Source organism: Manduca sexta, chromosome 25 (genome assembly GCF_014839805.1).
Source record: "Manduca sexta isolate Smith_Timp_Sample1 chromosome 25, JHU_Msex_v1.0, whole genome shotgun sequence".
NCBI lineage: Eukaryota > Metazoa > Arthropoda > Insecta > Lepidoptera > Sphingidae > Manduca > Manduca sexta.
This window is the reverse complement of record NC_051139.1, coordinates 14,294,408-14,308,825: the sequence shown is the minus strand read 5'-3', so window position 1 is coordinate 14,308,825 and position 14,418 is coordinate 14,294,408. Positions and strand designations below refer to the sequence as shown.

At 35.8% G+C, this 14,418-nt stretch overlaps 1 protein-coding gene across 1 annotated transcript; it reads right to left on the bottom strand.

The window, feature by feature from the left end:
* Window positions 1-5,425: 5,425 nt before the first annotated feature.
* Window positions 5,426-7,664, bottom strand: LOC115441460. Its single transcript, XM_037442888.1, has 3 exons — window positions 7,445-7,664; window positions 6,219-7,230; window positions 5,426-6,134 (listed from the first exon to the last, which is right to left on the bottom strand). Exons 1-3 carry the CDS (start codon window positions 7,617-7,619, stop codon window positions 5,960-5,962), a joined length of 1,362 nt encoding a protein of 453 aa, XP_037298785.1. The 5' UTR covers window positions 7,620-7,664; the 3' UTR covers window positions 5,426-5,959.
* Window positions 7,665-14,418: the final 6,754 nt, after the last annotated feature.

Genomic DNA, 14,418 nt, shown 5'->3' with positions numbered 1-14,418 from the left:
TTCAAAAAACCGATACTTGCCGATTCGAGGGGATGAAAGATTTCTGAACGCATTAACACATCGTAATATAAAAATATTAAGCATAGACAACCTATCGTATGGCATACACAATACCTATTTTTCAATTACACATCGTGGCGCGTGTATGAAACGCGTTTGTGTTTAGAGCTTGTTTTGACAACACGCGTTTACGGTGTGTTATCGCGAGTAGCATAGGGAATCAACCTACTGGTAAGATGTTTTATTATTGAAAAATAAAAGTTTTATTTTGGTTTAAAAGTAAGATTAATATTGATTACTATCTAAATCTCATATCTTTATTCCCAAAGTGATAGCCAGCGGTATACATATTTCGAAATTTCAATTCGAATTCGAATTTCAATATTCGTTCACGAATTATTTGCCAAGTCATTCGGTGAATAAATCGCCAATAGCCTAAGTGAAGCAATTACCAAACATCAAAAAATGAATTTTAAAAAGAGAACCTAAATGTCAACGGTTTTTTATACAGCCTAAGTATATCTACTTCAATGTTAATTTATATAAATGCCAATAACCGTCAACAGGTAAAACGCGTATAATTCCCGCTTTTAATAAGTGCAGTGAACTTTAATCTACTTTTAATCTCCACCTTGGAGACGCCCACGTTAACACTTATTTGTAAAAGGTTAATTAGCGAAATGTCCGCGTTAATGGCGTCTCGTGGTCACCACTTGTTCGACAAGTCGGTTCACTCACTGCGACATCGCCTTCTATTCGTATATATATTTATTAGCATTTATTTATACATATAATTTGTCGGTGAATATCCTTTTTAGGGTTCCTTAGTTCTGTGAGAAAAACTATTATATGATTCGTTCTTAGCCGAATTTCGGCCACGGACGTCAATCTCGACGGAGATCAGCCAAGTACGCAGGATATATTATAGTGCACAAATGTGTGCGCAATACACAGGTGCACTCTTTGTTCATTGGCTCTCATAGTCTGATGAGACGGCAATTTAACATGACGAGAGAGATTAGGAGCAGGATCAACGGCTTAACGTGCTTTCCGAGGCACAAGTGTATCACCGCCAACTTCTTAACTCCAAGGTGCGACTGAACATTTTTTTAAGATGGCAAAACCCAGTCCCTATTATTAGGCCCAACCCGGGATTCGAACCCAGGAGTTCAGCGCGGTAGTCGTACTCGTATCGCGGATACTTACAACTACGCCACCGAGGCTGATATATAATGAGTATAATGTATAATTTACTATTATTTGTACGTCTTATCTGTTAGATTACCCTTAGTCATAAATATAGCCATGTCGAAACATATTTTTTATTAAGACAGTGCCCCCAGCAGAAAAGCAGGCCAACCATATTTATAAGCTATGTATTTGATGCTTATAATACAGACAAAAATACACATCATATTTATACAACACTTTATTTACTTTGGTTGTTTTTTTTTTTTAAACTTGGATATTGTTTCATTAATTTCATAATGACAGTGCCACTAAAATTGTTGAATAGTGAATTTTCTCCTAAAATTCACATCATATTAATTTACAGCTAACATTATTAGACAGACAATTTAATAAGGTAAGTACATTTTGATAGTTTAAAATTTTCAAAACGACCTCAAATTTAATTTTTAATGCAATTATTCGTAAATCTTTGCATATTCCCTCCTGTAATTCGGGCGCCATAAATATATGGAACTAATACTTACCGTTTGCTCGGAAAATGGCCTTAATATACAAAGAAATATTTTTTATAATAAGTTGCGTAGATTTAGTGAACAAAATATGTTTTAAAGTTTGAATTCCTAAGGGTTGAATAATTCAATATGTAATTCATAACAACTTATAAATATAATTGTCATGATGTTATATTGACCTTGTTATTCTTTCTAATTTTTTATACAGTCTATATTTTAATACAGTATACATCTTTTGCATGTCTATAATAATTGGTTCAAATAGGATTATTGTAATATACTTCCCAAAATAACCATAATTTTTTTCTATAAAAGTATCCAGTGAATCTATTAATTATTAAAATCTAACGTAAAATTCATACTTGCAAAAAATTGCACTTACTTTGGCTTGGCTCGAATTGGCTACTTTGTTACAAACTTCAACCGCAGTATTTTCCCAGACAAAAATTAGTTTAGGATTTGACATTACATACATATTACTAGCGGTAGTAGCTACGATTTAATAACTTTTTTTTAATTTAATATTTACTTATAATGAAATATATCGTCAGCAATTACATAGTTTTATTATAAAAACATATTTAATTAGTTACACAATCACCAATTGATATTTTTCTGAGTATAACGCCTACTAGTTACTGCTTAGCAATGAATACAGTAAAAACTACTTTGATAGTCAACAGCTTAGGCGCTCAAAGTGACGAGCTGACGGAGAAACGATAGAACACGGCTTCAATCTCGACACAAACACGATAATCTAATCTGCGAATAATTTCTTTAGGCTTAAGAATTTCTTACAAAGTTGCTAATAGTTTAGATATTCGACGCCTGCGGCATAAAGCTAAATTTAGACTAGCAAGCTATAGCCGCAATGAGTATATTTTACAAGAACTTCCAAATGCGTCGTAGCTAATTAGTGACAATATTTTAATCGTTCTACCCATATGACTTGCCGCAAGTCGTAGAAGCTTAAAAATAGGGTATTTTAGTGTACCTATGTGAGGAAAAATCCAAAAATACATAAATAAGATAGCTTAATCAAAAAGCAATCGGAAAATAGTAGTTTCAGTTTAAAAATTATAAATTCAATTCAAAGTTTTGACGTTTTTTAACTGTTTTACAACTTTGTAATTCCACGCGTAGTACCAACTCCTGTCGTGTGTTTTGTTGATTTACACAAGGCAGTAAACTGCTTGAAGTGGCAATACGCGTTCACTATTTCTAAATTATCGAAATATAAATTTTTTTTCGGACTCCCTATTAGATAGGATTTTATACTCTGTCCAACCACTTATTTAACTTTTGGCAGCCCTATAATAATCACTTGGGGATCTACTAATGCGCAAGGAACTTATATACTACCTAATGCCTTATTGAATCGATTTCTTGTAACAATTGATTTAATCTATAAAGAAATTTTGATCGATTAAACACATTAAAATGTTAGTTTTGCTCAACATTTTGTGTTGTTAAACAGGCCTACGCCTATAAATATTAAGTATATTTCATATAGTAAATATACTTATTTAATAAACCATTCCAAGTACATAATTTTTTTTTTTTATTATTTTGCAGCATCAATCAGACGGGTCATTATTTTATATTTTAAAATAAACCACTGTGTTTATCATATACTTACGTATTTATAAGAAGAATTATGATTAATAACCAATAATTAAAGTGACTATGATGTCCTTCAAACCAGAACAGTGCATACTGCTGCTTAACAGCTGAAATTGATTGCAGCAGTATCAACCCAGACGGACCTTAAACATACCATCTAGTTTTATTACCCTAGTAGCTTAGATTTATATACTTACTGATTGTTTCGTCCTCGTAAATATGCTTTTACGCCTCAGAATAGATATTTGCTTAGTTAAGAACACAAATTCAAACACACAAATATTTTTAATATTATGTTTTTTGTTTAGGATATTTTTATAGCTTTGGCTCGACTTTCCATCCTCACTAAAGTCCTAACTGTCTATGAAAGGCCATAGTATGCCCTTTTCTGAAAAAAGTATACTTATGTGTTAAACCAAAACTTGAACTATTGGTATAAGAAATTCCATTGATATTCATTCAGCAGTTTATTTTAAAACTTTTGGTAAAAACATATCATATTTACTTATCTAAAGTATTATTTCATCTTTGTTTATTATTTCCCTCCATAAAAATGGTATATTAAGACACTATTTAACTATATTCCTAACCAAAAGCACCTGACGTAGTGATCAAAATAAAAAAAAATTATACATCAAAATCTAGGGTTTCATAAATGCATCGCTACTTACAGTAATTATTTGTTTGATACTATTTCATTAGCACTGCTTCATATATAACTCCATTAAATTTCAAGCAATACTTCAAGCTAATTGTTCAATAAGAGGAAATCAAAAAAATATTTTTAATTCTTCCAGTTTATTAATTACAGGGATCACTATAAAATAAATATCAAGTTACAACAAATTGAAACACTATGTACAAAATGGAACACTTTCTAAAGTTGTCATAATTTCCCATAATGCCATAAGTAGTTTTTTTTTCTTATCAAGGTAATGAAAGATTTGGAAAATAGCAAATAATGCCAACCGTCAGAATATCGCTCATGTCATATTAACTCTTCAAAATTGGTCCCTGGTTGGACCCTAAAACACAGTATTCTTGATATTTAACTTTAATATGACTTTCACCATTTCATTAATGAAACTATTACTGCAAAAAAATAAAACGTTATTAATTTTTTTAATTAAAAAACAAAATGTGTTTGAACTGTGAATATTCCATTTTTAAAATTTGTTTTGTTTTTAATACAGGGTAAAAAACTAGGCAGGTATTATGAATAGTAAGCTTTATAGACACAAGACATTATCTAAGATGAATTATATTTTAGTTAAGTAATACAAAAGATCTGAAAATATTTTTAATAAATAGTTTTAATCTCTGAAGTTCGCTAAGTCCAAGATATTAAATATAAAAATGTATTTTACAGTAAATATTATTCATAGTTTAATTTACAAAGACTCCTTTAAATATTACTAATGAATTAGATACTATATTCCCTAGATATAGTTAATGGATCGTGAGAAGTTAGTATTGTGGAAATATATTCTATATTAGACATGCATCAAATCCTTTTGCAATAAAGAAACTTTTTTAACAAGACCTGCTTTAATCTTATAATTGTTTATATATATATACAAGTATAAATTATGAAATAGTCTTAATACTAAACATAAGTTACTATACAAATCAAAGTGTTATTTGGTGGTTGTCGCCGGCGCTGGGGCGGTGGGTGCGGTGGCGGTGCGCTGCTGTGCTGCCGATAACTGCGGCGTGTTGGTCGCCAGCGCTCGCAGCTGCTGCTCTGCTGCAGCGTTCACCATCTTCGTCACTGTAGTTTTCATCTTATTGCGTTCCACCGCTGATTTGCTTGGCTTTGGCGCGTTAGGTCGCTTTGTCACTGCTTTACCCTTCCCTTTCTTCGTCTTAGCCCCCGATGGCAGCTTAGCTTTCACTTTTAATTTCCCCTGGGCCATATTTATCAGATAATTATTATTTATTTCGTTTAAATGTATTTTTAACCTAACCTAAAAACGTGGCTTTATTTTGACTTAAATGTCGCTGTCAAAGTATGATAATAAAGCGTTCCATATCCAACAACTATATATATTTAGCATCAAGAATCAAAATGTTAATTCCTATGAGATAAAAAGAGTCAGTAAATCTCTATAATTTATTTCGATTGGAAACAAACACAATATAATAGGTTAGAAAATGACTGGATAAGTTGAATAAATTATTTTTATGTGTAATAAATAATTCTTGAAATATCTAACTAATATCAGAAAACTATAATAATTACCAAGATGCAAAGTATAATACCAAAGAACATTTCATTTAAGACTATAAATGGATATGGATTATAAATAAATACACGCTATTTGCATAAATTTTACGGATTTTTATTCGTAAATCGACTGTTGCAGTATATGAATTCGAGTCTCAAGTTTAAGAAATATACATAATATATAATATCTAAATATATTTTATGTACAGATAAATAGAAAAGTAGTCGAGTATAATAATCGGCTATCGATAGGTACGAGCGGCGAGAGTGCAGGCGACCGGCGAGAAGCGGTGCGGACGAGGCGCACCTCGCCATAAAACGTCTAGAAAAATAGATAAATCGCTCAAAAACGTCAGAATCAGTCGAAAGGATAGAAGAGTAGAAAACGGGCTTCGACGTGGCCCGTTCACGCGTACTCCGTATCAGTGGAGAGCGAACGCTCAGCTGGCGAGCGGCGCCCACCCGTGCCCGTCGCTGCCGGCTCCCCCGCCTGTGCCTGTGCGTACGCCAGGCTCTTCTGATAGCTGAAGAGCTGCCGCTCCAGAGAATAGTTCTCCGCTTGCAACGCCGCGATCTCGCGTCTGGAAATAATAAATAGGTATAATATTCATAACAAGAGGCTGATTCTCTTTAAATCGTGCTAGCCGTAGTAGTAGGTACATTACCTCATTTGATGCGCGTGTAAACGACATAAATCATCATAGACGTGATAGGTCGCCTGAAAGAGTAAATAAGTGTCCCCCCATTCGAGACGGACACGAAGCTCGCCGCCCGGGTGCAAGAAGGCACACCCAGGCCGGGAGACATCTTCGACTCGCAGTGACGTCTCCATCATGAGTCCCTCATCAGCGTTATCCTGCGCGTAATAGTTCTCAAAGGGTGCTCCTGGCAGTTCGTCGGCGTCGGGCTCAGAGGGCGCTGGAGATGCTCTCACGAGCCATGCCGACCAGCTCACGTAGCGCAAATGATTTCGTGGTACGTGATGCACGTCACGGTATAGCATGTGCAAACGAACCGTCTCCGAGTGCATGTCGCAGCGCACCGCCCACGCCTGCTTGTCGCGATCGTAGCACGTGGACGCGCGTCCTGATGCCGGTACCGCCAGCTCGGCGACGGCCCGCGCCCACAACAGTTCTACCGTGAGCCGGACACCCTTATGCAGAAGCCGAGAGGGTGGCCGTGGATTCCAAGGTGGTGTTCGGCCTTCTGAATCGCACACGCATTCCAAAGGTCCCGAGTGAAGACGTCTCTCGCCTTCGCCTAATGCAAGTGCGTATCGAACTCGGCATCGTTGCCCCTCACCAGAAAGTCGTACTAGCCGCAGTGTCAAGGGCTCTTTGTTCCCGCCTGTTGCCGACACTTGCCAATCGAAGCCAGCAAATGCGATAGGTGGAGTATCGAGTCGCGGGGCTCGTAACTCGCAGGAGTATATGGTGCGCACGCGTGACATGCTCAATTCCAGCTGAAACTCTCCGCGGCCGTCCGCGAACTTGGCGTTGAGCTCGGTGAGGGACACGCAGCGGCCTCTGCCCTGCGCCGCGCATCCTGCACTGAACCGCACCTGCTTGCCGGAGAAGCCCTCATTTGCAGTGAAGTGATCCCGACTGAGCAGAGTGAAAGTAAAATCGACGTAAACTCGCATGCCATCGCATGCTCCTCGCCATACTAGATAAACACCTAAAAGAGAATGAAGGTCGATTAGCTGATCAAGACATAGAAAACTAGAAATGCTTTATCTAAATTCAAAAACATAATGGCACCAAACTCTTTTTGTCCAGGAAATTAATAATTGGTCTAGGATTGAACATAAACATGCTGGGTGTTAAATTGAATACGATGACGTCGCAGCTATAACCAGCCCAAAAGAGTTATTATCGTACGGTATACTAACCAAGAGAAGCGTCCGTGCGACTGAAAGCGACGGCCCAGCGTTGGTGCGCGCAGCAGAAGTCCTTGGAGGTGACGTCGCGGTCAGGCTCTCGCGTGGCCGAGCGCGTCACCACGAACGTGAAGACGTGCGTGTCGGCGCGGTCCTTGAGCCGCGTGGCGCGGTACAGCAGAGCCATGCGCCCCTCGCCGCGCGCCGGCCCGGCCGGCCCCGCCTGCGCACGCGCCTGTAACACGCACTATTACACATTACACACGATCTACAGTAACAGCGATCAATATTTTTGTAGAAGACAGATAAAACAGAAATGGAACAACTGATGGTAAATAATTTCCACCGCCCGTAAAAATTTACAGTACTATTTTTTTTCATGTATCTTGAAATATTCCATGAATGCTATTATAATATTTAGTGCTGGCTAAAACAGTTTGGATAGCAACCCAACCTGTTTAATAAATACCCATGCCATTAATTATTGTGCTCGTGCACCAAACTGGATACTGTACGCAAAGTTAGATTCGTAATTGTTTGGTATTGTTATACCAGCACTATATAATATACAGCCCAATGCTGGGCACGGGCCTCGTCTACTACTGACAGGGTTTTAGGCCGTAGTAGTAGAGTTTTTAGTCTATCACGTTGGCCTAGTGGGAGTTGGCAGACTTCACATACCATAGAAATTTTTATAAAGGACCTTCACGTAGGGGGGTTCCTCATATTTCCCTTTACCGTTAAAACAAACGATTATTGATAAATAATACCCACATAACTTCAAAAAGTCAGAGGCGTGAGCCTGGGATTTTAGATATGTACTTACTTTTTATTATTATCGAACCAAAAAAAGTTAAATGGGTCGAATTTTTGTTACAAATATACAGAAGGTTCTCCATGCATGCCTAAGATTTTTGTAATATGCAAAAGGTAAATACTTATATAATCTAAATAAAACCTTATTAAAAGCCCCATTTTGGAATTTACAGGCACCGACTTCAAATTACTTCAACTTACCTACGGTCCGCAGTGGACGATTTATTGATTGGCTTCAAATTTATTTTATTTTATTGATAGATCTATTATATTATTTGCTTGTATATTTTAAATGAATCATTCTTGACAAACGCTCGTGTATCGAATTCGCTTCGACAAATTACTGATTCTGTACATTTTCAACTAATTCTGAATACTGCTGTTTGCTAAATTACGAATTGTGATTACGAATATGTCAATGAACGAAGTACGAGGCTGGAATCCTTGGAAGTTATTGGACGTTAGACAGGCGGTCGATATTAAACTAGGCGTCATCTATTTTACATTATACTTGAATAAGTATGTTGCGCTGACCCCACAGAAGAGCAGGTGAAAGACGCACTCTTTACGTAATCTACAATTTCTGACAGGTTGAACGTTAACAAACCTTTTTGGAAGTGTGGTTGTAATAATCATATTTAAGATACAGTAAGCTACCTCAGGTACAGTAAGACACAAAAATTACTCAACAAATTCAAAACTTTAAAATGCTTCTAGACATTAACTTGAATCGATATATTATTTTTTCTCTCTCTAAAATAAAATTAACCATGTGAAACCAAATTAAGTGAACAAAAAACGATATTCGTGACAGACACAAAAGTGTAAAGCCGATACGAAATTTTGAACTAATTTTATGGACGACTGTACCTACAATCTAATAATATATTCATGTACCACACATCTAAAACCATTGTCGACCGTAAAACAGATTCACAATATTCAGTCAGAAAAACACAAACTGCAGTCAAGAAAAGCTTAACGTTTCTTGAATACATTTGAGCGTGTCATAAAAATAAAACAAAGCCTAGCAATAACAAACGCGACGGAGATTCAAATGAAAATATATTTTGCCAGTGAATTACCCTCCTTCCTTGTGACGCTGGCTAAAGAAAACTTCGGAAGGTAGACTAAGTATGATATATACAGTCGTCTCATATTTATGCAGTTTGCGTTCATAAAAGATTTTAGATTTTATTTAGCTGGGTTTCTTTATATTATTATTTTATGTATGACTGTATTCTTTGTTTCAAATTACAAATATAATTTCCTTATTTCCAGAATTTAGAACGCAACAGATTAAATCTGGGGTAGATAGATACTTTTCTTAATATTTTTTTTTTAATATTATAACCACGTATTTCTATCTGAATACGATAATTTTGAAAACTACTAAACGGATTTCGATGAAATTTTGTATAGAGATAGTTTGAAACCCTGGGAAGGCATAAACTACTTTTATCACGCGAAATGTACAGCGGGACTTTTGTCTCGGAAAACTCTTTCAGGCTGGCAAAGCCACGAGCAAAAGCTAGTACAAAATTAAAGAGAGTTTATAAAAACGTGTGGTCCTTCCTAAGAAAAAACGCGTAATCCGCCGTGGAGATTTGGGTGGAATTTTATAGACATGGACTAAACCTTGGATTACCATTACATTTTTATTCCGGATAAGTTAAAACACAAACTAACTAAAATATCAGTTATATAACTTAACAACGTAAATAAACGAATAACTCAGAAGCTTGCCCAAGTTTGTACCCAAAAGGACAGAAGAAAAACAGGTAATGTCAACGCAGGACAATACCCACAATACATCGCAGCTAAGTGAGCCCTATTGTACAGCAAACCTCAATTTGTCAGGGCGGAGATTTTCGCAACAGTGGCGCGCTGTAAGCATTTTGCACTTAGTACATCTACAACGGTTTTGAAACGATACATATTTGTACACGAAATACGGCTCTACGCAATGAGAAATTTCATATATTGAATTATAATTAAATAAAGTCACATACAATTAATCGCTACTAAAATAAATTAAAAAAATCTAGTTTTCGAAATATAAAAACCGATGAATGAGTTCTGTTTTCTCTTATTATGCTTACTTTTGTGCCTACTTATTATAAAATACATTTTGAAATTGAAATTAATATCATTTGGACGCACTCCCTCTTTGGCTTTGCTAAATTTCTGATGCATGTTCTAGAGAGTCCCCATACTCCTATTGTAACGAATGAGTCCTCTAAAAAAAAAAATTGTTACAATACCAATATCTATAAAAAAAAAATTATTCTGAAGAACCATTGTTTTCTTCTTCAATCGCCAACAAAAAGCAAACATTTGGCAGAATTCTGGAAATTAAATTTCAATCAGTCCCATCACAATAACACCTTCTGTATTACCTTACTCATCCTTCATACACAAGTTCTAGTAAAACGACTGTTCATAAAGAAATCGAACCATTTAGCGGTCATCTTGAAAGCATCTTACAACCACGGCAGGCTCAACTACAAAACTCATAGAGATCACATGTTTTTTTTCGTGCTAACACAGTGTGCCGCTCGTCAAAAGAATCATCATAATGAGTATGATTCAGTTTTCTGTGCATTTGAGTATATTTTTATAGATATTTAAAAAAAATTAAAGCATTCGTAAAAACGTACGGGAGGTTTTTTTTTAATACGATGATGGTAAATGGAGTGGGGTCCAATAGAATGTCAACTGACGAGAGATGATTACCCCTCGGCAATCGACACCTTTATGCCGGTTTGTTGAATCCGTATACACACAGGTTGATCCCGCAGCACACTTACGTGGGCTACTATAGCGAGTTTTAACAACTTGCGTACGATGGTCGCTATCCGCGCGGATATAACATATATCCTAAGCAAGAGAATAACACAGAGAGAAGGTCAAATTGCAAACTTTTTTGTCTATTTATAAAAGAGGAACATTTCACCATAACTTATTTTGTTATATCTCGAACGGATCAGGTAACAAACAACCGTAACACGTTTAAGAAACTTTTCAGACGATAATCAAATCTGTCTGAACAACGTGACAAGTATCATCTTCGCTCATTTGATTTTAATATCAGCTGTTATTTGTTCTAAGTTTAGTAAGAATACTTAAAACTTGTTTATTTATTTAGTCTTGAACATACAAGATACAATAGAAACTAAAAACAAAAGTATTAAAATTGAAAAAGAATAAAAATAAAGACATACATACAATTCCATTAAGCTATTGTTTTCTTTCACCGCTATCTTTTTCTACTATAGAGATTTTCTAATTCTATTAAAGAGAGAGCAAAGTTCTGGTAGGCCATGGAGTTAAGCGGGACCTCCAAATTATTCTATTAATAATCACAAAAACAGAATTATATGATGTAAAAAATAACGCGAATAAGCAGTAAATTGTATTTTGATATTAAATCCCCAAAATTAAAATGGAAAATAAAAATATCGAATACACATCAATCATTCAACCGAAATATTCCACAATTGAACAGTGTTAAATCGCTTAATTTTTGCAAACGAGTGAACCCATTAATCAGCTCTGAACGAGTACAATTCGTGTTTAGAGTAACAAATATCTCGAGTGTACTTCGCGGCCGCACAATTAATCTCCTTTATCTGGCGCGTTTCAGTTATAAATCCTAATAATACAGGTTGCTTGCTTGCATTTATGAAATTTAAATAACGTTGAGTGAATATAAAAAGTTTATAGACCACTTTGGAAACGTAATAAAAGCGACGGATGTGGGTGAGTGGCACACGACAGGTAAAAAATAATTATTTTATTACGTTAAGTCGCTCCGGGTTACATAAGGTCGAATCTAATAAGGTTGGACCAATTATTAATAACATATTTATTCTGATTTAAGTTTATATTTTTATAGTCTTACATTGCGTTTTAATTTAATTCGATAAGTGGCAATTTTTCAATCAGAAAAATGTATCGATTAAATAAATTATAACCTGACTAAATATAAAGGTGTGACAAGTTGACAACTTCATACGTACAACGTATGTTATTTGTAATACATTGTAGCCAGTGTAACTACAGGACATGATAAGACTTAACGTGTCATGTCGAAAGATAGCGATCGCAGTGGAAACAATACTTTGTAAATCAAAGTGTTGAATAGTGTCTCTACTGTTTATCGGCGGTCGTATCGCTTACCATCATGCGAACGGTAAGCTTGTCTTGTCATTCGAAGAATTAATAAAAAATCTGTCGTACGGTATCCTACAAGTAAATTTTATCTTGAGTGAAAAAACACCCCTTAATCAATAAAAAATGTAATTCTCTGCTCTCTCCTTAACTAGTGTCAACAGACGAACATGAACGACCAACTTGCGTACAATCAGCATTATTGATAACCGTCGAATACTTATGAATTTCAACAAGAGAAGTACATCAACAAAGAAATATAAAAATTAACTACCAAATCCATAACTTTCCAGGAATAATGTTCATACTGTATACTATAAAAATATGATGGCCGTAAATACAGAAATCAAACGACGGCACTACAGTTAATGGCTTGTGATATTTTATCACCAATAAACACACTTTATTGAATGTCATGTTTTTAATTGCGCTTGTCCTGCGTTTAATAACGTGTGGTTACAATTTAACAGCTAGTCTAGACTTTATATGTTGTTAACTTGGTATACGATACACTTGGTCTAATTCACGAGATTATAAGCCTATAGTGTCATGAGAGTTGTAGTCGGGGTTTCGACTGATGGGAATTTGTTAATGCGTTTATATTATTTTCAGCTTTTCGGTGACTAATATAAGTGCATACTGCGAAGATGAACTGTAACCTACATAAGTAGGTGAACAAATTCAAAATATTAAATATCGCTTATACACTTGTGTACTTACAAAAAAAAATCACAAAAATAAAATAAATAGTGTTTACTATATGTCACATAAAAAGGTATCAATTAAACTTAACGTATAGGAGAGTTGAAGTTTTGAATTTGTTCAGCTACTTTCGTAGCTGACTATACATACACACTTATACCCTTATAGTATAGGCAGAGACGCACCTGCCGCACCAGCCGTATCAGCAACACGAGACCTCCGAGCTATTGAGGCCCCTCTTGGCCTATACGCCTATACCTATATTAAACTAAGCGGGCGCCCAGAAGTTCGCACTGTTCAAAAAGGCCCTTAACATATTTTGATATACAGCCCCTTTACGGAAAGCTACGCCACATTCCAAAGGGGCAGGCAGTGACTATTGAGCGCCATATGCTACGATTCTGACACACCGCTTTCGCATCTTTGACATTAATAGTTCATCACATTTAGTACTAGTACACATTTAGTAGAGTAGTGCTCTTGATTAATAGAGCTCCTGTTCATTAATTGTAGATCATTTATGCGAAGACGTCTAGACAGAAATATGATCTAATATTTCGTAAACTTGTTTCAATAACTACATGAAGAAATGCGAAAACTCTCCAACATTTGCCTAGAATTACGAAATTCTTACGAAAACCCGAACAAGAAGAAATTTCTCAAATGTTTAACTTACAAAAACTAGTCCCAAAAATTTGACAAAAATATTTTCTTGTGAAGTGTTTTCGCCCTTTTCAAACTTTCCACCCCAACGAACTATAAATTGAATTAAACGCACTACGCATTCACCCCTAAGTCCCCCTTACGTTTTTACCCTCACAAGTAAATGACACGATTTATATTTCGAACTGTTCCTGAAATATGCTATAAGATATTACTAAAAGACGTCAGTACACACTGCCTTTTTTAAATCCCTGTAATTCTATACAAAAATAAAATAAAAAGTAGCAGCGATAGCCTAGTTGGGTGTGGAACGGACTGCCAAGACGAATGTCCGCAGGTTCAAATCCTAAGGGCACACACCTCTGACTTTTCTAAAAAATTATGTGTGTATTCTTTGTGAATTATAGCTTGCTTAACGGTGGAGGAAAACATCGTGTGGAAACCTGCACATCTAAGAAGTTCTCTGTAGGAATTTCGAAGGTGTGTGAAGTCTCCCAACCCGCACTAGGCCAGCGTGGTGGACTAAGGTCTAATCCCTCTCAGTATAGAGGAGGCCCGTGCTCAGCAGTGGGCAAGTATATAATACAGGGCTGATATTATTACATAATTCTATACTCATATATAAAGCTGAA